The sequence below is a fragment of the Olea europaea genome, chromosome 18, assembly GCF_002742605.1.
Source record: "Olea europaea var. sylvestris chromosome 18, O_europaea_v1, whole genome shotgun sequence".
In the NCBI taxonomy this organism is placed as follows: Eukaryota; Viridiplantae; Streptophyta; class Magnoliopsida; order Lamiales; family Oleaceae; genus Olea; species Olea europaea.
This window is the reverse complement of record NC_036254.1, coordinates 22,820,488-22,844,207: the sequence shown is the minus strand read 5'-3', so window position 1 is coordinate 22,844,207 and position 23,720 is coordinate 22,820,488. Positions and strand designations below refer to the sequence as shown.

General features: G+C 35.2%; 1 protein-coding gene across 2 annotated transcripts; it reads right to left on the bottom strand.

The window, feature by feature from the left end:
• Positions 1–261: 261 nt before the first annotated feature.
• On the bottom strand, positions 262–22,319 carry LOC111367813 (phosphatidylinositol 4-kinase beta 1-like). Of its 2 annotated transcripts, XM_022988875.1 has the most exons (16): positions 20,300–22,310; positions 13,360–13,551; positions 13,204–13,252; positions 12,260–12,392; positions 11,657–12,137; positions 11,463–11,543; positions 11,260–11,382; positions 10,006–10,075; positions 6,665–6,762; positions 6,475–6,579; positions 4,042–4,095; positions 3,612–3,755; positions 3,434–3,487; positions 3,270–3,344; positions 1,219–1,302; positions 262–1,135 (listed from the first exon to the last, which is right to left on the bottom strand). In XM_022988875.1, the coding sequence occupies exons 1-16, from the start codon at positions 21,935–21,937 to the stop codon at positions 1,034–1,036; spliced, it is 3,483 nt and encodes a 1,160-aa protein (XP_022844643.1). In that variant the 5' UTR covers positions 21,938–22,310; the 3' UTR covers positions 262–1,033. The 2 variants fall into 2 exon arrangements, 1 of the variants encoding a protein (XP_022844643.1); XR_002697893.1 differs by lacking the exons at positions 262–1,135; positions 1,219–1,302; positions 3,270–3,344; ... (2 more) ...; positions 4,042–4,095; positions 6,475–6,579 and adding an exon at positions 9,617–9,890 and having other exon boundaries at positions 6,690–6,762; positions 20,300–22,319.
• Between the last annotated feature and the right edge of the window lie 1,401 nt (positions 22,320–23,720).

The window sequence follows — 23,720 nt, the reverse complement described above, 5'->3', positions numbered from 1 at the left end:
AAAACCGTAACCCCATAAGATAAATTGGGTGCAATTAAATATTTTAGTTGAATAACAAAGTTAAAAAATTTTAGCCATCGTAACTTGCCACATGAAACTTCCATTTGACATCCACAATGAGAAGAACGAAATCTAACAAATGATGAATGTATAGCAGGAACGAACAAAATTTAGTAAGCACCGTGAAACACTTTGAAGTTCAGTTAGTAATTTTGACCATGATATAAGTTGAGTGATTATTGAAACATTTAACTCCAAATATCACTTGAGAAACTCAGTCTATAATGGCTTAGAAGCATGTTTGATATACAATATCCAACAAATTTGGCATGTGGAATCAGAGTGCAGTACCCAATATATAATAGAAACCATCAAATTTGCACACTTTATGCCATGGACAAATTGATGTATACATGAACACCACTCATTGTAATTTTATACACAATACAAGCAAATGTTCTTTTAACATTAAACCCAGGCAACTAAAAAAGAATCAGAGCTTGATGTCTCAAAAGTTGAATATGGGCATCCAGGAGCAAAAAGCAAACTGCACCTTGTACATCCGAGCATTTTCTTTCTGAAGACTGCAGGAATACGAGATTATAAATTTTTTTGCAACGTCGATGACCACAGAAACTCAAAACATGTTAAATCAAAGTCCCAACAGGCGTCTAGTATAGCTTCCATCTCCACTTTCAAATCACTCTGTACAGCAAAAATAGTTTCTCAAGTAATTGACATCTCCCTCAAATAAGGGAATACCACTCCAGCCAGTCGATTATCTTAAAGAAAGAAAATGAGTAAAACAAAAGTTCTCCTGAAGTGAGTTTTCAACAGGTAGACCCTCCTATAATAACATTTCCAAGATCAAATAATTGATTCCTCAATCCGACAGTAACTGGCAACAAAATTGTTATCATCAAACCACACACATCCAGGAGATCCTTAAATTCTTTCCAACCAGAGTTCAGGATCATATAATGGTTTGCCAAGTCAACTGTCATCTAGGGTCAACCAGTAATTCAATCTATCCTCATAATATCCCATTTAATACCCTCTGATAGTAATCATATTGCCGCGTTCGCCATGCATCCAAGCTGCTGCTAATCAGAGAAAGCACCAAGGACACACATTGCTGTAGGAACCAACCAACTCCCATGAAGGACAATCGTTAAAAAATGATAAACTAGTAAAAAATAAATAAATGAATTATCAAACCTCTTCTGTCAAAGAAAGATGAAATCGTTTCCTCAAGTTCTGTATTGTTCGTGTACCACCTTTAAAACAAGGGAAACCAGAATCCTGATACAAGCAAAGAATCACTAGGATTATGTTCATACTAAAATCAAGCGAAGAAATTTCTGTTAGATCTCATGTACAAGCATTTTGGATGGGGAAAAACGCCAGCAAACAGAAAATATATGGACCTTTCTCAGCAAAACGCGCATTAATTTGAGCCAGGTTTTACTAATTAAACAACAAATAACTGGCCTGTACAATTTAATTAAACCTTCAAAAATTCAAACTATTCATTAATTGCAAAATAAATGTCACTGCAAATACTTCAAATGAGTGAATTCAACTAAAACGAGAAGCCAAGACTTTTCTCAAGAAACTTAGGTTCCACTGCAAGAATCAGTTTCCTACTCTAGGCTTGAAGATCATATATTTTGGAATTATGTCAGACTCTTCAATTAAAAATAATCGCTGATACAAGCAAGATCTCTAAATAAAAATGGAGTAAAAAGGATCACCACCTGTAGAGGACTTCTTAATAAAAGGATTAGTTTTTCATTATTCTATTCAGCATATCCAAAATGGAAATGCTAGAAACACTATTGAAAAGATCACCAGAATCTTGAAGCAATGAATCAGAAGCAGCCAAAATAGTTTAAAATATATTCTTTAGCTTATAAGTACGGGATATGGTTTTGTTAAGTTCGATTGGGTCAGGTTGAATTATGCTAATCCCTGCATTAAATCATAACATTTTCCACAACATGAAAACTAGCTGATGTTTCCTCCACTCTCCACTCCCTCTTCCCCCGAGAAATAGAATCAAACCTTTTTTTTTTCTTTTTCTTTTTCAATATCTTAACAAACAATACAGCACCTCTTGTTTCTGTTTTCTCTTTTCTAAACTTGCAAAACTGACCTAGATGTACAACTCACGACATAAAGAATATTGCAAATTGTCCGTAAAGCATCTTTCATACAGAGTTAACCAGAAACTGCCTGCCAGCTTCCCCTCAACTTAGATACATGCCAGTCCCAAGGGGAAACTTTTACTTCATTATAGTGCATCCAGTTGATCCATGAGCATGTATTACAGATGATCTGTCACTATAATTGCAAGAAGAAAACTTTTTTTCCTCATCTATCAAAAGAAATCACACCGAGCGCCCTAGTTGTAGACTTGGATCAAAGATTGTTCTGTGGCCAAAGTAGCTCAGAAATGGAGTTTCCACGCTTCCTGAATTGAAACACACAATCTCATAGTGCTGCTTAATATCCCCCCTATTTTCATCTTCCAACCTCTTAAGATCTCCAAAATAGAGGTCGGAAAGTTTTGGAGCTCTCTAGTAAGCCATCTCTCATTTCTTGTCAAGGAGGATAACATAGTGCTCTTCTTCGCGAATCACTTGCATGCTATGGATTCAACACAGTTCACAGAACACAATTTATGGACTGACATCATACATGCGATTGTTTCTAAATTTGAAGTACATTTTGCACTATTACTCCTGGAGCAATTCGAGGACTGCAGATCATCTAATGGTGTACATGCTCATTAAGTTTTAAGCTTCAGAGAGACAGAGAGCGAAAGAAAGGTCTCTATATCAGAAGACAGCCTTTGAGGTTTCAATATATTTTTCTTCTTTCTAAATAAGAATGGATCGGCTAAAAGAGAAAGATTTACCCCAAAAGCAGTTACTTCTGCAAGCATCAGATAAACTCAACCACATTATGCTAAGAAAGTAAAGAACGACAATACATTTAAACTTTAATTTTCTTTACCAACCAGCAACACGAATCACTTGTCCAACCAGAATATCAAGGTCTATACTTCCTTCAGTGAATATAACTCACTTAGAACCTAAATGTTATGGGACAGAGGTTAAAGCACCAACAGAATCACTATTCTCCAACTCCAATCTTTATATCCCAGTTGCTCTTCTACTAGGAAATCAAATTTAAATATCTTTAAATGAATTGAACAGTCAACAGAAGGAAAAGTTGTGGAAGTCGCAAACATTCTACCACCTTACCTGCAACATTTCAACAAGAAGAATTATGCGTTCTGCGTGTTTACGACAAGTGAGGAAACCTTGAATGCATAACACCTGAAATCACAGGACTAATGTCAGCAATGAACACCAGCAATATGAGAAGAAACTTCCCAGAAGTAAAGGGTAGTAAATCTAATATCCACCTTAAAATAATCAAAAAACTCGCTTGGAACTCCCTCGGCATCAGAGTCCATCACCTAGAACAAAACCAAAGTAGGTATACTATGGAAATGAAAAATAAAAAATTGCAGTGGTGGACACATGCTGATTCTAATAATGATACAATATTAACTCTGCCTAGCATAGGTCATACTGACTTACCTCAAGAAGTTCACGGGTTAATTTAAATGGTGCACTTTCAAAATTTACACCACCAGGTGAATTAGAAAGCATGAAGCCAAAGTCAATGTGTATGATATGACCTTCTTCATCCAACAAGAGGTTTCCATTGTGCCTATCCTTTACCTAAAGACGAGAGGCATCTTAGATAAGGCAGCATGTTGAGAATGTTAAAAATTGAAAGAGATATAAATTAGTTTAAAATTCCATCATGCTCAAATTGTATTGCTAACACTGCAACCAAGAAAATGCCAGAGCAAGATAATTCAGAATACAAATTTCAGTAAATAGGTACTGCTGGAAACTTTTTCATATGATAAGAAAATTCTCCCAAATACCACACCTGCAACATAAATGACAACTTGAAGTCACACACGAAAAATGTTAGGAATCCAAAGAGAGAGGAGCTCACCTGTAAAAGGTAGCAAACTAAAGAGTACCCAGCCATGCTTTCCACGAAGTTTCTCTGCAAGGATGATTCAAAACAAGAAATTTGAAGTTCATTCAAGAGAAGATGCCCCATAAACTTACTCTTTTATGGAAAAAAAAATATTAATTGTAAAGAACAAGACAAAATAGTTTAAGGTGTGGCTAAAGGACCATGTAATTAGAAAAGGAGTCAGATCAAAACATTTGGCCAACAATGTAGAAGAAACACCATAAACAGAAACCAGATCGAAACAATTTAGTTTCTAGCATAAAAACAAGCCGCATTGATCCTCTGAATCTAGATTTTACAATATTATCCAGGGCCAGACCAGACCGAGAGTTGGAAGCCAGAGAAGCGGATATGAGTCAGGGGCCCAGACCAAGTAGTTAAATTGGACCGGTTTGCAGTAGAACTCGTCTAATATCTACAGGTTAGAGACAGCCCACGACCAAGTTTCATTAAACAAGATCAGATAGCAAAAATTAATTCTCCATCCTTCAAGCAAATTCTGAATCTAGTGCCTGTTAGTTACCTTTTCAGCTTCCTTAAGCACCTTACCGCTGCACTACTGTAACTAGTTGTAATAGTTTCAACTAGGAAATACATAACTTCAACTATCGTATACAGAAAAATAAGGAACTACACGAAGTGTATATTATTATATTACTCTTAACTTATTGCAAGTCCTTACTATTTTCATCTAAAGAAGTTCAAGAGAATTTTGTCGCCACGTATTGTGTGTGAAATTAAGATTTGACTAATCATGTAAAATTTTTAAAATAAACTGTTTATTAAATCTCTGTCGATGGATATCTTGTGCTTGTATGAAAGTGATTATATGAAAAGTGATTTTTTTGTAGAATGTGTGGTTAAAAAGTGGGAAAAAGTTATGAAGAGATGTGAAAATGACTTTTTTGGAGAACTTGTAGTTGAAAATATGTATTTCAGCTAAGATTAACATAATTTCTTTAGTGCTTAACTGGTAGTGTACCTTAAATTTTAATCTTACCATTAAAGTGACCTAGTGGCTGAACTAGTGAGCCAAATAAACCATTGACGTAGTGACCCAATGCCTCGTCCACGTCAATGGTAAGAGTATCCGATGACTTTTTATTCTCAACATGCCCAAGTTGTTATATCATACGTACTTGTTCAATTGGTAATAGGATTCAACTCAAGTCTTTCGAATATGGAATTTGCGATAGAAAGGCTTTAGGAGGTACAATGACAGAGGCTTATCCAAAGCGGACAGTATGTATGATATAATGGCTTAAGCACAAGTCTCGGGTCATTACAAAAGTTTTCTATTTGGTACTAGAATTCAACTTAAGTCTTTCATAAGACAAAGATCTTAAGTTCAAATATAGGGAAGTGACAAAAAGTCATAGGAGATAAGATAGGCTTAGACTCTCTCAAAGTGGACGATACATAAGTTTACAACTAGGACACAAGGATGGGTTGTCGATTGGCAGAGGTCAAGGATACCTAGGTTTATGCGCCACGAATTCTATGTGTTCTATTCACGATTGTTCATCATCCATCAAAAGCTTGTTGGAATATGAGTCACCAACGATGTTATTGTGACCTAGTTGTTGCCTTCGGCATCACGCATAACTTCAGTGATTAATGGAGCTAAGGTGTGCTGAACATCTTGAAGAGTTTTTTCGAGCAAGAAAAGTCAGTGATTAATGTTTTAAAACCTATGCCGTCAATGGCTTCGACTCCACTAGTATCATCCTTAGTTAGCAGGTCAGATGAAAATCCTTGCTCTTGTACCAATTTTGGTGCAAGCAAAATTGAAATTCTTGAAACAAGAACAAAGTTTGAAAAACTCGAAAATTTGTAAAAAATAATTTGATTATAAAGAAATTGATGGTAGTGAAAGTGTACACAAAGCCTTTGTTTATATAGACAAAATAATAACTTAATCCTAATAATATAAGGAAGATAAGGTAAAAAAAAAAAAACACCTAATCTGAACAAGAAATAAAATCCTAGTACAACAATTAATAATCCATACCCTATTTGTAATAGGATTGCGTACATTAAGCCAATGCCTTGACCTAGTCAGTGATAGGATTATTTGATAACTATAATCTTCCCATGATACAAAGAATGTTAGACATCAAATTGCCTTCTTTGACTAAAAATAATGAGATCGTGAATGTTTATAAACTGAAATTGCTAGACCAATAAACTGCAGCAAAAAGAATTGAGCTATTTCCATATTTTAAAAATTATGATATGATTCCAGACTTGCAACTCTCCACCTAGAAAAATAAAGTACGATGATGCATGAATTGATAACGAGAAGCAAATAGAGACACATCACTGATGTATGACAATATAGACAAAGAATGGGAAAAAACAAAGATTTTTGACGAGACAAAGAACTACAATTCAAGATTCATTTACCTGGGCAAGTTTATAACTCGGAGAATTTTCTTGATACTTGGCAACAAAAAAGTCACGTAAACTTGAAATATCGGGAAATCTACTTTTGATGGAATGAAGTGACGCCTGGTATTAAAACAATAATACAAATAAGTTCAGCCATAGCTATGCAGATATGCACTTACTCTACCAAGACAATGTAAGATGTTACCGTATCGGGAATAGTTTCAATAAGTGCCGTATAAGAGGATGTAACTAAAACTTCATAAGGACGCAACCACAATGGGAGACCAGCTTCCTGGAATATATCTAGCAGTTAAGAAATAACAAAGAAAAGTCATCAAACCATACCAATGAACAAAGGGAAAAAAGTAGACGCAAGTCGGGCTACAAGATAAGTTTTTGCACATCCCACCCATCAGAAATGGATAAGTAATTCAACTCCAACACATGGTCATTAAGTAAATAAATTGACATGGAGACAGACATCTTACAGTTCATAAAATTTGAATCAAAAGTAAATTAAACTATGATACAAGTTTTGAAGGACAACAGAATTCCATTTGAAACACAGACAATCAGAAGGGTATATAACTGTAAGCTCAGTGTTCTTTTGTGGTTTTAAGGAGAGGTGAGTGTACAACCACTAGCGTCCACTGACTGCTTTCTCGATTAACAAATGTCTTCTGTTACATTCAATCACCAAAAATACAACAGCAACGGTTGCATTTTAATGGTAATATATAGACAACCGAATCTCACGGAAAGATTTCTTTTAGGAATTTCTCAAATATAAATTTTAAAAGAGCAAAAATATGCATTATGAAGATGAACACATGTTCCCAAAGCAAGTCTTAAACCAAGATAATGGAGGCGACTTGCAATAGGTTGATAGCCAACCTAAAACCTTGTCTACATCTTATCCCTAGAATTCTTCTCTGCCTCTTTTTAGGATGTACCGGACCGAACTCGACCTGAATTGAACCAAATCGAGTAGTTCTTCTTAAGTTAAATACCCAGATGGATATCTAAATCGAAAACCGATAGACTTGGTTTGATTTTCGATTATGGACTAAAAATCGAAGAATTGAATAAGAACTGAATCTCCTTAGTTTTTTTAAAATTTATTTATCTTAAATAAATCAAATTATTTTATTTTTTTCTAAATAAATTTGCTAGCTAACTAATTTAGCCCAAACCCAAAATATGATTTTCCTATTCTAATTTCCAACCCAAGCCCAACTTATCAAATTGACCTAAATTTTATCCAAATTTATTATTCTACCATATTGTCGTTTCTACACTTCTAGAGAAATCGAATTGAAAGCTCGATTACGATTCTCTTCATTATTGTGAGCTTGCTATCTTCATCTCCCTGTGATTTTAACAATTAAATCTATAAAGAACTCAACAAAGAGAGGCATAAAAGATACATAAAATTGGACTACATTATCTTGTAAGAACTAAAATTGAACATATCGGTAATTGAATTAATGTAGCGTTAAATTAAAAAAATTAATTATTGTATGGAACCTAGAAATCGAACCAAACCGAATGGAACCAAACCCAAACAATTCCATAATTAAATTTGGACTTGACGGTTCCATTTACTAAATAGCCAAAAATTCAAGTTCGGTTCTGTTCCAAACCAAATCGGTCCATATTCAGCCCTAAATAAAATAGAGCCAAAATAAGCTAGGGTGTACCTCATAACTGACATGACACTCATTATTGTGAGCTTGCTATCTTCATCTCCCTGTGATTTTAACAATTAAATCTATAAAGAACTCAACAAAGAGAGGCATAAAAAATACATAAAATTGGACTACATTATCTTGTAAGAACTAAAATTGAACATATCGGTAATTGAATTAATGTAGCGTTAAATTAAAAAAATTAATTATTGTATGGAACCTAGAAATCAAACCAAACCGAATGGAACCAAACCCAAACAATTCCATAATTAAATTTGGACTTGACGGTTCCATTTACTAAATAGCCAAAAATTCAAGTTCGGTTCGGTTCCAAACCAAATCGGTCCATATTCAGCCCTAAATAAAATAGAGCCAAAATAAGCTAGGGTGTACCTCATAACTGACATGACACATTGTTGTCTAGGGCGCCCAAAAACTTGTAAACTTATTATATACACTTATCCAAGATTAGATATGCTTGGACACTCTTTGATACGTACCAGATATATGCTTTTTAATTATTTTATATTTTTTAAATTTTCAATACTTATTGAACACCTTAGAACGTGCGAAGAAGAATTTTATTAGTTATAAACTCTTTTAAAACTCATTATATTATCATTGAAAATAGATGATAAATTTGTTTACTCATAACTATTGTTATTATCAATAACTTCTGAAAATAAATAATATTTATTAACTAACAATGTAATATATATAACTTTACAATTTAATCTTATTATTGAAAATACATATAGCACCTATCTGGGATCAATTATCAACAAATTTTAATGCAAAATGTTACCGCTATATTTTGAAAAGGAACCGCACTAATTGACTACATTTTGCAGAATTACCAATGTACCCTTCTGACATTTAATTCACTCTGTTTGAAAGGACAATTATGATAATTTACCAAATGTTTAGTCAGAAATTACAGCTAGAAGGAGCCTACCTACATTTCCAACAGTCCAAATTTGGATTAAAATCTGGTGAAAATCTTCCCCCGAGACGGGCATAGTATTAAATAACTGACTACTAGAATTTTAAATTAAATGACAACTACAGTTCTTTTATTAAAAATAGACAGTAGTATACTAGTATTATATTAAATCTTTTAATACATGTAAAATTGTGTACAAAAGGAGAACCATAAATTGTGTGGGAGGCCATGAAGAATACAAAAACAAATAGAAATTGGCCAAAAGGAACCTTACTTAAGTATGATGTTCATGGGCGAAATAATATTTTTATGTTTCACAAAATCGTCAGATAAGATGTTAAATTGTGAAAAATGTTGAATAAAAAGAGGTAGAGTATCATGGTTACATGGTATATATCTATAATAATAAAAGAGATATTCAAGATGATATGAATTACAGAGCTATATAGCTCACATCTCATACTCTGAAATTATTGGAAAAGGTGAGGTGTAATCTAATGACCTCATAAAACTTATTTGGTTTTACCTCTGGATATCTTTGGAAGTCACTACTTGTGAGATTGGTAGACAACTCATAATTGATAGATTAACTCATATCTGCAGGGAGTTTAAGACCTTTGCATGGAAAATTTGTTAAACAGAGGCGAATGATAAAAAAAAATGCTCTGACGTCACACTGCTATTGAGAAGATATAATTACTAGAAAAGGTATATGACCTTCCCTAAACAAATTAATCATTCCTCAAACTTGTAGCTGCCTCCAATACTCAATCTGAATCGCGACTTAAGAATGTATCTAACTTTGACAGGGAGCCATGATAAAGATTACTAACAGTGGATGCATAAACACCACAAATAACAAAATGAAACAAGTAATTGGAATCTAACCACTCTCATAAAGCATCTGACACCTACCATAAAAGTGAGAAATAAGTTGTACAGCAAGGTGTTCCTGCCTACAATCATCACCACTTTTAACAATTACCTGAAAAAATAAAAATAAAAAAATAATAATTAATAAAAAAAATAAAAAATTAGAATGAGTTAGCTGGTGCAGAAACAATATTGAAATTGCAGATCACATAATAATGCAGACAAATACGATAAAATGAGTAGAAAACGATGGCATAGACTAACAATCAATTGACAAAAATAAAGCAAGAATTTACAAATTACAAGCAGTAATTGCCTTTCTAACATCCAATGAGTTCCACAATTTGATAAAAAAAAAAGTGCAATAGGGTATTGAACGGTTTCATGATAAATAAAGTCCAAACCAGCTGATGCACAACTAATGAAGTCAATATATAAAAACTTTAACCATCCACAAAATTCTGCTGCCATAAGCACCACATTCCCTGGAGATCATCCTAGATCCATCAGTGAGAAACTTTAGATTGTAAAAATGAGATTGCCACACTGTCACTCCAAAGAGCTGCAACAGGCCAACAACCTATAAGCTGGATATCTGATACTTGAGGCCATGTCACCAACAGCAAGTTAATCCATATATTTATTAACTATCTTATACCATAACAGACTGAAATTTGGGAGAGCACTCTAAGCTAGCACAAATGTCGTAACCAGTTCATTGGAGTTTCTGCAGAGATTGAGTTTCATAATAGCTGTCACTGATACAAGAGTGGTACCTCAGCAGAAACTGAAACCTTTTGGATTATTTAGTGCCCTCGCTTATAATAGCCCCCAGCATGTTTCTGTTAACTCTTTTGTTCTTTATGAACAAATTCAAAATAATCATAAAAGAACTACGTCAAAATGCTAAACATCAAGCAGTCAATCATAAATTTTGTTACAGAGCCAACACTTAAACTAATGATCACCCTTGACAAGCAAACCAAATCTCCAATTACCCAATGATATCTTTTCAAAATCAGATATCCTCTAATATACTGACAATTTATCACAGTACAGACATTGAGCAACTACCTTCTGATGAATAAGAGAAAACAGCTTACAAGCTGTTCAGGAATGCATTTTCCATGATCAACAGACAACAGAGAGAAGTAAATCCATATTATTCAGTAAATCAAACTGGCAAACCAAATAACCAAAATTTAAAGACTCGAAAATTACTCCAAGTCCCCAACAGAAAATTATCATGTAGAAAATATGGTTGTTAAAGGAAGAGAAGACAAGATAGCAACTTACAGAACGCAAGTCCCAACCAGGTAATTTTCCATATACTGAGGCTTTGCGTATTCTCTCCTCCTTCAACTCCCACAGTTCACCAGCTAATGCATCACCTACTTTGGGACCACCCCCATTCACAGCCTGTTTAAAATTGGTAAATTACAAATAAAATTAAGGCCAAGAAGCCAAGACAAGCCATTCAACTTTGGACAAATCATCACCTTTGGCTGTGCATCTGAAGAGTCCTGACCAGCACCCTTGAGAGGAAGTCCAGGAGGAGCTTCTCCTTTCAATGCAGCAGCCTGTACGGAAAAATTGAAATTGAATATGCACTAATGATAGCAAATACAAACATTGAATAAGACAATTGTAAAGAAGATATGACTGATTAACAGGATACAAATGAACATGTTACCTTGACTTCCTCAATAGCCACAGTACTTGGAACGCGGCGGTGCTCTTTTCGTCTGGGTGGAGGATCTTGGTCCACTATGTCATCCATGCTAACCCCAGGATCAGCTGTCAAGACAACTCTCACCAGTTCCAAATCACATCCATCTTTTGTTTCAGATGCATAAGAACCAACCTCACTGACTAGGCCACCATTTGAAGAAAAAGATTGAGAAATACAAAATTCGAGGCCAGGGTCTGATTGCTGCTCCACAGTAAAATTCACATGAACAAATTTTACTTTGGCCTCCCATAATTTAGTCATTGCCTGGTCTATCGCCTGAGAAGTAGAACTTGACATCCTATCATAACCACTGTGGTACATATCATGTCCTGTCCACAGAGGATAAGCCCATGGTGGAGGCTTTGGCAACAGTGCATCTCCATTTGCCAAAGGAATTCCTCCTTTTGAAAGCTTTTGAGCATTAGCCACATCCTTTGAATTGCTAGTTGTAAAGATATAAATACACAACTATATGATCAGTGTCAAGGCCAACACGTTACAATGATTACTGAAGAATTGACTTTGTTGTCACTAAATATAACTAATGAAATTACCATAACTCACCTTGGGGATTCACTTTTCAAGACTTCGATACAAATCAGGTAAGGAGCCTTTTCTCTTGAGTTCAGAAGAATAGCCTCATCTTCAGGTATGTGAACCACGCGATACATACCCTTCCCCATTGGAAAACATACCCCTGTGGTATCACAGAAGGAATGTAGGATGAGAGCATGGCAAGGATGTTCTCACGAACATTCTTAAGAATCTTAACAGGAATAAAGCTTGGACATTAAATTGCTGAAAACAAAATGGTTTGTGTTGAATTTTTAGCTTCGCGGTAAGAAACACAAAACAAGGTAGAAGAACAAGGAAGAAATATGAGAATTTCAGAATATAATTCATTAATTTATTGTTTGATTCTCTTTTCACAAAATGAATAGAACTCCCAAACAAAGTACTCCACTATTACTCTTGGTGCTACTCATCGTTGAAATATTGGCGCTTTATTAAATCTTTGTTTTTATTCCTGTACTGAAGGATCTCCAATAGCTCAATCTCTATAAGCGTAAATCAATTTTCTATCTCGATAAAAGACAGCATGTTGATTCAACAAACATTCTCAACTGCACAATAATCTAGTATGACAAAGCCAATGCTGCAAGAAACAATTGGTTCCATTTTGTATTCTCCAAACATGCTACCTCATTAAAGACCACAACCAGGAAGCAAACTGAATTAAAGATAGCCCTCTGTAGCTAACAATTGTAAAATACTATATCAGAAAAATAATATCAGAGATATTAGTAGCTAGTAAAAAAACTAATTTTTATTTTGACCCTTTCAAAACAAATTTTGGACCGACATAACAAAATATAGGGAACTACAAATGTAATAAACTTCTGTTTCAAAACTTTGGTCCTCGTACTCAAACTTGCCATACTAATTTTTATAGTCCTAGAAGAATCTGATAGAACCAAACATCCATCCACATAAATACTGGCATTTACCTCCACTACTTTGAGCAGCATGTATACGCGTGTTGATTTCTGCAAGAGACTGGAAACAGCAAAATTCACAAATTTAGCAAAGAGAGGAAAGATGTTGATGGACAGGGGAAAAAAATTTTTTGAAGCAATCAGGAGAAATTAAGAAAATTGGGTAACCTCACGAAGAGCACTTTTCCGATCTTCAATAGGAAATACGTCAACCAAGTTGTAGGATATCTCGCATAACCTTTGCACGAAGTCAAGAGATTCATGATATGTCCCTTTTCTAAACTGTGAAGTGGTATTATTTGGAAGCGGAGGTTTAGCATTTGACTTTTCATTTCGCTGCTTTGGTGAGCCAAGACATTTCTGGTCAATGAAACATTATTATAATAAGTAACCCAATAATCCATTGTAATGCCAAGCACTCTTCAACACAGAAATTGAAAGAAAAAAATGTCAAGCAAAGATTTTCATTTTTCTTTTTTATTTTTCATATAAGAATATAATCTTTTTTGATTGGTACATAAGAATATAATCTTATTAATAATAAAGCAGGAAGCTTAGAAAGAAGATGTACAGAAAGAAAAGGAGACATAAGAAACGAGAACAACAATCTAACTCTTACTCCCAGTGAAGTTATAGTCAGCTACTTGGTTTTTCTTTCACCATTGCTGCCTTTTTTTTCACCATTTCCTTCAATTAAAAGCTACATATTTGGAAAGATCCACTCAAATCAAATAATTCCAACCGTTTCAAGCCATGTGTGGCTCATGTTTATAAACTGTTAAAAAACACTCAAGCCACTTTCTATCAACACATTTTGAGGGACCCATATGTCCACTTCTCCATTCCTCATTTCTACCTATTTATAATTTAAACTATTCTTAGACACTTTCCAAACGTACTTATAGTCTAGGTCTCCGTGTATCTCTTCTATCTAATTTTAATGGGATCATGTAGCACTTATGAAAGGGGACCTCTTAGGTCTATGCAACACATGTCGCATTGTGAATCCATATAAGAGATCCTGAGAAAAGAAAGGCAAAGAAGGAAGAAAAATGAACAGGCATCCCTACAAATGAATTGTTTGAAACTTGATCTGAAAATTTCTAGAGCTCCTACACAAGCAAATACATCACAGATACGCAAAATATAGGCATATAGCATGCCATCAACAGCATATTGTGTGCTTAAAATTAATTCCAAAGGTGAACTATGCAGTTTGAACAGTAACCAGTTAATATGGTATCTGAACCTTATAAAGGCTTTGCCAGAACAAAGGTTGGATCTAATGATCAAAGTTACTCGCTAAATTACACAATTTAATGACAAAGCAACTAAAATGGTTTATTTTCCAGCAAATCCTGCCAAGTCTGACTAGCTAGTGGCCAGGAAGGGGAGGTCATTTGGGAGAGAGAAGCCCTTCAGAAGTTAGCTGTTCCCATTTGTTCATCAGCAAGGGAGGCCATTTTGACAGCAGAATTCCTGAAAAAGCAGAGCTACTGGTGTGTTTTAATATATACACGAAAAGAAGAGTAAGGATACAAACCATTTTTAGCTTACTGGGTTGAAAGCATAATTAAAAAACGGAAGAATAATTCCCAATTTTCCAGAATAAAGGTGCTCTTAATTGTATACCTCTTCCCTCAAAGAAAAAAAAAATTGTATTCCTCTTGCATACTTTGTTTCCTCGTAATTTAAATTGAGGATTTAACTAAGAATAATGCAATCCGCTGCTTCAAAATTCTCACTTCTTACATGGCTTAGGTTTTCCAGATCTACTTCCAGGAACCTTGCAACTCTATAAACATTTTTTAATGTAATCCAACATAAACCTCGTCTTACCAAACAAATTTCCTGTATTCGGATGTCCATAGACATGCATCTGTTAAACTCCAACTTTAGATAAACTCTTGAAATGTTTCTCCAAACATAAACTGATTCGTGTGCAGTGTATCAGGGGTCCCGTAAGGAACATGAGGCAGACCATTCGGTATCAATTTCAGAATTCAATTGCCACTTGTTTAGCATCTTAATTAACATTACATTGGCTTTTAAGAATGATAAAACTGCTTTCCTACAATATGTGGTTTAGAATTGTAATCAGAGCTTCTCATTCTACAAGGCGTGCTGGGATGTGGTTCGATCGGACATTATGAATACTTTATCTTATTTTTTTGAACGTTGCAGATTCCAAAAAGTTCTAACACTACATTTATTGTGCTCATCCCTAAAAAATCAGGAGCGACTGATATTAAGGACTTTCACCCCATTAGCCTTGTCAGTAGGGTGTATAAGATTATTGTAAAAGGTGCTGGGAAAAGTAGTGTCCAAGTTTCAGAATGCATTTGTAAAAGGGCGTCAAATTTTGGACTCTGTACTTATAGCGAATGAATGCGTAGATTCAAGAATGTGTCTAAGGGTCCCAGAGATGCTATGTAAGCTAGATATTCAGAAGGCTTACGATCATGTAAATTGGGGATTCCTGTTGTATATGCTTAGACGCTGTGGCTTTCGGGATAAATGGTGTAAATGGATTCAATTATATATTTCTACTGTTTCATTCTCAGTTTTGGTCAACGGAACACCTGAAGGTTATTTCCGGAGTAGTAGAGGCTTGAGACAAGGGGATCCATTGTCTCCACCGTTATTTGTCACTGTGATGGAGGCTTTCAGTAGGATGATTAAAAGAGCCGTAAGAGCGGGTTTGATAAGGGGTTTCATGGTTGACCAATTGCAGGTGTCCCATATGTTATTTGCAGATGACACGCTGATCTTATGCGATGCAGATGTTGAACAATTCAGGAACTTGAGCCGTCTGCTCCTATGATTGAAGCGGTGTCTGGGTTGAAAATCAATTTGGGGAAGTCTGAGACTATTCCAGTAGGGGAGGTCGATAATGTGGATGAGCTGGCTAACATATTGGGTCGTAAGGTTGCGCAACTGTCGATGTCATATCTTGGGCTCCCGTTAGGGGGCACAATTTAAAAGTACCCATATCTGGAATGGTATTGTGGAAAGGATGGAGAGAAGGTTAGCAAGGTGGAAGCATATATACCTTTCTAAGGGAGGCAGACTTGCTCTCATTAAATCCACTCTCTCCAATCTCCCTACTTACTTTTTGTCATTGTTCCCCATTCCGATTGCAGTGACCAAGAGATTAGAGAGACTTCAAAGATAATTTCTATGGGCAGGGTTGGGGGAGGAGAGGAGACTCCATTTGGTCAATTGGGAAGTTGTTTGTTTGCCGATGAGGATGGGGGTCTTCGGGTAAGGAGCCTTGTGTTGTTGAATAAGGCCTTATTAGGCAAGTGGTTGTGGCGATTTGGAGTGGAGAGGAAAAGCTTCTGGAGAGAAATAATTGGGGCGAAGTATGGTGTGACGGAGGGGGGATAGTGTACATTTGAAGATCGTGGTTCTTATGGGGTGAGTTTGTGAAGGTATATCCTACGGGAATGGAGTGCTTTTTTGAACAAACTAAAGTTTGTGGTCGGAAATGGTAATGAGATTAGATTTTGGGATGATTGTTGGTGCGGAGATCAACCGCTGAAGGAGGGACTTCCTTCCTTGCACCGCATTGCCTCATTGCCCTCTGCTATGGTGAGTGATCTCTTAGACATTCATAATGGGAGCTATAGCTGAAATATTACGTTTGGGAAGGGTCTACAGGATTGGGAATTGAAAGATTATTCGTTGTTTATGACTTTTTTACATGACGCACAAATTCAAGTAGGAGAGAGGGATTGCATCGGGTGGAGGACAGCACGAGATGACATTTTTTCAGTTCGCTCGTACTTTAATTCCCACATGGGATGTGTGAATAATTTATTCCCCTGGAAGTTGGTGTGGCAATGTAAATTGCCTCCTCGGGTGACATTCTTATTGCGGACAATTGTGAGGGGACAGGTCTCAACGGTGGATAATCTTCGACGTAAAGGCTTCTACGTAACCGAGTGGTGTTATATGTGCAAGAAGGAAGGGAGACGATCAATCATTTATTCATTCATTGTGATGGTGTACGTTGGATTTCAAAAAGTATACTTGATTCTCAATCTATGGATTGGGTGATGCCTCGTCGTATAGAGGACGTGATACGGGCATGGCAGAGAAAACTTCGTGATAAGGATAGCAAACTAGCATGACACCTTATCCCATTCTGCATTGTATGGTGCGTGTGGAAAGAAATGACAACTGTTGCTTCGAAGACCAAACAAAGACAAGAGAGCAAATAAGAGAAACATTTTACTTTACTTTGTATTCTTGGTTTAATGCTGTGGCTAAAAATCCTGTAGATGGATTGCCTAATTTCATGTTGTTCTTTAATGGCTTAAAATGATTGTACACCCCCCGTGTATTTACTTTTAAATAATGATTACCTATCAAAAAAAAAAATTGTAATCAGAGCACTTCAGTTTTTTTAATAAATCCTAGATGGTCTAGGAACTAGGACAAATTTGAGTATACAAACATCAACGCTATATAATGTTTCAATTTGTCCAAGTATCTTAGAGTAGCATCTAGTTTTTCTATTCCAAGTAAAATCATAGGGCTTGTGAAACTTATAATGATTTCAAGCATCTAACAATCTCAAAAATTTCGTGACATGTTACGCAAGAAAGTGCTTTATACCATATCGATGATTCTCTTCTTGGCTGCAGCAACATGGCATTATCAACTAATTTTGTTTCTCTGATTCTGAACATCAAGTCATTGACATTTAAAAAACTCAATGTGAAGGTCATACTTAGGACAACAGTTTCTCGTTAGCTTATATAAGTTTAAACTTCAGAAACTGAGTACTGCTCAGGGGTTATCCCCCACTGCTTTGATCATTTTTAACCGCGTCCTCATCTGGCCCCACTTCAAAACCAATCCCGAACCCTCTAGCCACCATAAAAGTACAAGAATCCATGACATAGTTACTACCATTTAGAACCTCAGACATCCCTTGAATTCTGCAATACTTTCATTTATAACCAGATTACTTAAACATTTCCACCCTCAAAAGCATAAGTTATCCGCCAAAGATTTGAACTTGTAGCCTAGCAACTTCATCCAGAACTGTCCAAAATACCTATCCCATGCATTATTCTCTGAAATTCTCACATCATTATGACAGTCCTTTAGTTCAATCATTAATTTCAAATACAGGTATGATACCCAACTACTGAAGAAGAATGTGTCAAACCACTGAATTTTTTGGCTGTATCAGGTGTGCCGCTATAATTATTTTTTGCATAGAATTCGAACAGGCGTAGACACAGTTTAACCCTTGCACCCTCGATGTTCAGGAAACAATATGTTACTCTTCCTTTTTGAGTGCAAAACTAATAATCAAAAAGTACTGCAAATGCACAAAAGGATCTTACAAATACAAATTCTCAACTTTCATGTTTATGCAACTCCAGTCCCTAATCTATGAAAATGCGCGACCTTCATTATTGGCTGAAGGAAACTTCTAATTTCTATTTTAATTGTAATGAAGGTCCTCAAGTGTACTATCCATGTAGCTCCACACAGTAGAGGCACAACAACGCAATTATAAGGGCGCAAAGAACAAATGCCACTTATCTATCTACATAATTAGTTAAATAACAGGAAAAGAATATTTATGTTTTAGCTTAACAATTTTGAAGGATTCCATCAAAATAAAAGAGCACTACATTTCCAATAAATAAAAGAGGAAAGGAGGATTAAGCATATATGTAGCCTGATTGTAAGCCCCATAATCTATAAGTCACCAAGCCAATTGATTTACTCAACATAATCCAAGCATATTCAGAATCACTCATGCGCCACCTTTAGTTCATTTTTTCTTTTCTTTATCTCATTCCTCAAAACCACCCAATATTTTGTTCTCTCCTCCTCTCCATATCTCTGGCCTTGATGTTTGATGTCAGAAACCTCCCTCACTTCCTCTCTATATTACTAGAAGTCTCCTTCCAAAGGTAATAATGCCAAGCAATATTTGTTCACGAGAATATTTGAAGCACTAGAAGGTCTAAGGATCAGATTTAACTTTATCATAAAATATATTTTAGCATACAGCTAAGAGTGAACAGTATAAAGAAAATAGTAGAATCCATATGTCTTTCTTTGGACCGGGAAACCATGCACTTTACAACAATCATAACAAACATGAGAAAACTATTCATTCTTTGAACCAAGCAAAAGTAGTAGAAACATCAGAGAAAACAATAATTCAAACAAAAACTGAGATAAAGTTAGATTATTGACTACCATCTACAGCTATTCTTCAGTCAAAACATATTCTTTGAAATAGAAAGCTAGTTTAGAATTCTAAAAGAAAAAATACTGCAGGATCAGTTTAACCAGACTTCTCCTCCTCATTAATTTGCATAACTTTTATGCAGAAGCATTGCTTCCTCTTCTCTTCCTATCTTCTATTTCCTCCGTTTTTCCAGCAAGACGAATTCAGGAAAGGTATGGTAGATTTTCATAACTAGGGCCTATTTGAGCCGCATTATTCCAAAAAAATGCATTCTTAAATAGTAATTTGATATCATTTCAACCACACATTCTTCAATAAAATAATATTACACGCAAATCAAAAAAATTTCCTTATTTTTTAACCACACATTTCCCATCAATACACCATTCAAGAATGCATTATTACCAAAATAATGTGGCTCAAACACCCCCTTAAGGAAAAAGTTAATAGTAATTAAACGGAACTATCCAGGCTAATTTCATAGCACTCAGTTCAAAATTCTAATACTTCTCAAAATCGCCATACCATAAACAGCTCCAGTTCTTAAAGCTCTAATCACAGTAATGTATTCATAAAAGCATCAGCTATATTTATTTTGAAATACACCCACAAAATATTTATAGCAAACATATTTCAACACATAAATAATGCCAAAAATGCTAAATGTCCAAGCAGGCCTCAGTGGAGCTGGCAAGTCATTTTGGAACACAATATATAAATTGCAGCATATCAAAAGAAAAGAAATGATTACGAATTAACTCTTAAATGATGCTTACATGAAGAAAGTCAGATGATATTTGTAAGCAACGATAAGCATCTATATGAATTAAAACAGCAGGACTTCACAAACTTATCACAACAACAGCATAATTTAGGACTGACCGCTGTGCTATTCTTCAGACCATAAAGTTCAGAATCCTCCACTGAACGGTCACGATCCTTAAACAGCTTTCGAAAAAAATTCTCCGTTCCTGGGCTGCTTTCGAGCAAATTGCCACCGTTGCTGTTATCATTTGTCATTGAACTCTTAGAATCTTCAGGATGTACACGGAACAATCTACGGAACAACGAAAACTCTGATGATTCTTCTTCTTCTCCATCATCAATCCTTCCATTCCCATCTTTCCTTTCATCAAATTTTTCTTTGAAAAATTTCTTGAAGAAACCTTCTTTCTCATCATCTTCAGAGATCTTTGTCACTATCTCTTCATTGTCATTCCTCTCAATCCCATCTTTCTTGTCCTCAAATTTCTCCTTGAAGAACTTCTTAAAAAATCCTTCCTTCTCATCATCTTCCATGGATTTGGACAACACTTTTTCCTCTGAATCATTTTTAGTATCACGGAACAACCGCTTAAAAAACCCATCTGAGCTGGAGGTAACCTCCTCTTCTTCATCTTTACTACTCACGAGCCTTCGAAAGAACCCATCCTTCTCTGACTCATCTTCGTACTTATCCATTGACTTCCTTACATCCTCATCTCGATTACTACTCAACAACCTCTTAAAAAACCCACTGCTCTTTTCTTGCTCCTCCTCTTCTTTTTCCCTGTCCAATGAGTTTCTAGTATCCTCATCTCTACTATCCCTCAACAACCTCTTGAGAAACCCAACATCCTTATCCGGTTCCTCATCATTCTCTTTATCCTTATCTACTGACCTTCTAACATTCTCGTCCCTAGTATCCCTTAAAAGTCTCTTGAAGAATCCACCTTCCTTGTCGGACTCCTCCAAGTCCTTCTCCACTGATTTCCTAAACAATGCATCACGGACCTTCATCCCTGGTAGGAATTTTTTAAAAATCTTATTATTCTCCTCTGGCGACCCTACAACCTTCTCACTATCATCCTGGGTTGTCAAGTTCCCTGATGAAGGCGAAACCGACAGGGACCTTGGCACCATCGCGTTGCTAGGGGGTGACAATGTCAATGACAACAACTTCTGCTTCGATGATAACAACCTGTTCAATACCTGATTCTTCCCTGTCGGACTAACACTGCCACTATAAGTATTATTATTTGATGAAAATGACATAAAACTAGTACTTTCTATCTGTGGCTTAATTAAAAGCGGCCACTCACCCATTAAAGTGGCAGCAAACTGACACTTCTCCTGAATTCTACCAATCCCTTCATTATCATCCACATCCTCCAACTCCGCCATTAAAAACCAGTGGACTTTCAAGGCAATTTTAAGAGACTTGGCGCAAACATCTATTACAAATTTATCAAGAGAAGGGCTCGGCTTGTGGATTAACATATAGCATATTTGGAATAAGTAGCTTTCGATACCAGATAGAGGGAGAGTGTACATACGGTTGCACAGGTAGTCACGGACCCCAGGGTGATCATGCTTGTAGAGGTAGCTGACAGCAATCCACTCGCAGAAGAAAGCCGAGTCAAAGAATCGCATAAGCCACCCGCTCTCCCCGATGCTTTCGCTCGTCGGAATCGTCCGAGTCACCTCCCTAGGAGACTCAGCCCATTCACCGAAACCCCTTAATCCCAGTAACCTAACCATCTTCAAATCCTCCTTACCTCATCCTAATAATAACTAATTTAAAACCCTTATTACAACAGTAATGTAATAATTTGGCTCTATATGTATATATCTGTATGCATAGACTAAAATTCCCAATTGGGTACTTGAGAAATGGGATGAATTGGGAAACAGGCTATATACTATATGAGGTCGTCTAGGACGTCGGCCGGTGGTGGTGATCGGAAGGCGATAATTGCCGACAGATAGGTGTGGGTGCTAACGTGCGCTGGGGGTATTGAGCCGTAGGTTGTAAATGGGGGATTTATTTGTTTTTTATTTTTTTAATTTTGGTTGAAGCTTCTCTGCGTGTGGGGAAGTGAGTGACGGCAAAGGCATCTTTTATTAGAAAAAATTATAAAAAAAAAAATAGAAAGAAAATTCAAATTTAGAGAGAGAGAGCATGTGATGTTTTGGTGGCCAGTCAGTGTTTGAATTTTTAGAGCAAATCTTTGGAGAGAAGTCATACTCATCTTTGGACCCAATACAAATTCAAATATTTTAGCACAAAATTGCATTAAATGTTTTCAATCTATAGAGATCGTGCAAACGAGGTTCTCGTTTTTTAACTTTTGACATTAAACACTTTTAACCCCGATTCGGTAATAATTTTTTACCTTCAAAAAATTGATTTTTTTACCGTTATTTCATTAATCCAGCCGTCATTTTTTATTTCTCCACTCATAAGTGGGACTTACTTTTTTCTCTAACAGTCAAAAAATCAATTCTCACAATCACTATAAAACTAGCCCTTAATTTTGATACTTTTTGAATGACAATTATTCTTTAATTATTCGTTCGTTCAAGTTCAATCACATCTTGAAATTTTTATCTTTGCTTTTCATTCTATTCAACTGGATTCCCCTAGGCAAATGTTTTATGGGACTCTCTCGTGTTCTTTCCTTCTTCTTTTAAAAAAAAATACTAGTAAGATGCACGTGAAATGCTGTAATTGAGTATATAATAGCGTAAAAATGATATGATGATAATTAGTCGAGCTTTGTCATTGTAGTTACTTCAATAGAAGTATGTTGGACAAGGTAAATATAGGTTTAAATAGACATTGATAAAGATTGAACTAAAAAAGAATTATTTATATCATAAAATGAAAAGAATGTTAAATCGAACAAAAAATTATTTATAATATGAAGGAAAAAGAAATTTTAAAACAATTTTCAAAAAAATATAATAATTAAACAAAAGAAAGTTACAAAAAATAAATAAATAATATACAAATAATATTTAACTAAAATTAAAAAAAGTAAATTTTATCATAAAGAGAAAAAAATTAAAAAGATTTTAAACTGAAAAAATATTATATTATGAACAAAACAAGTTTAAAAAAAATAGATTCTTCTCTCCGTGCTATTGAGGAGATTGAGAGAATCTCCATAGCATGGAGATCTCCAAAACACGGAGAGGTTCTCTCATTTTTATTTTTATTTTGTTTTTTTGTTTCTTTTATTTGTTTTGTTTATATTATAAATATTTTTGTCGATTTAAAATTTTTTTTAATCCTTTTCTCTTTATAATAAAACTTAATTTTTTTCAATTTTAATTAAATAATATTTATATATTCTTTAATTAAATTTCGTAACTTTCTTTTGTTTAATTTGTTTTGTTCTTATTAAGTCCTTGTTTGATTCCAATTCTTCCAAAAATTTATTTTTTCAACACTCATTTTCAACTACATATTCTTCAATAAAATAATATTATACGTAAATCTAAATTTTTTCTTTAATTTTTAACCACATATTCTTCATAA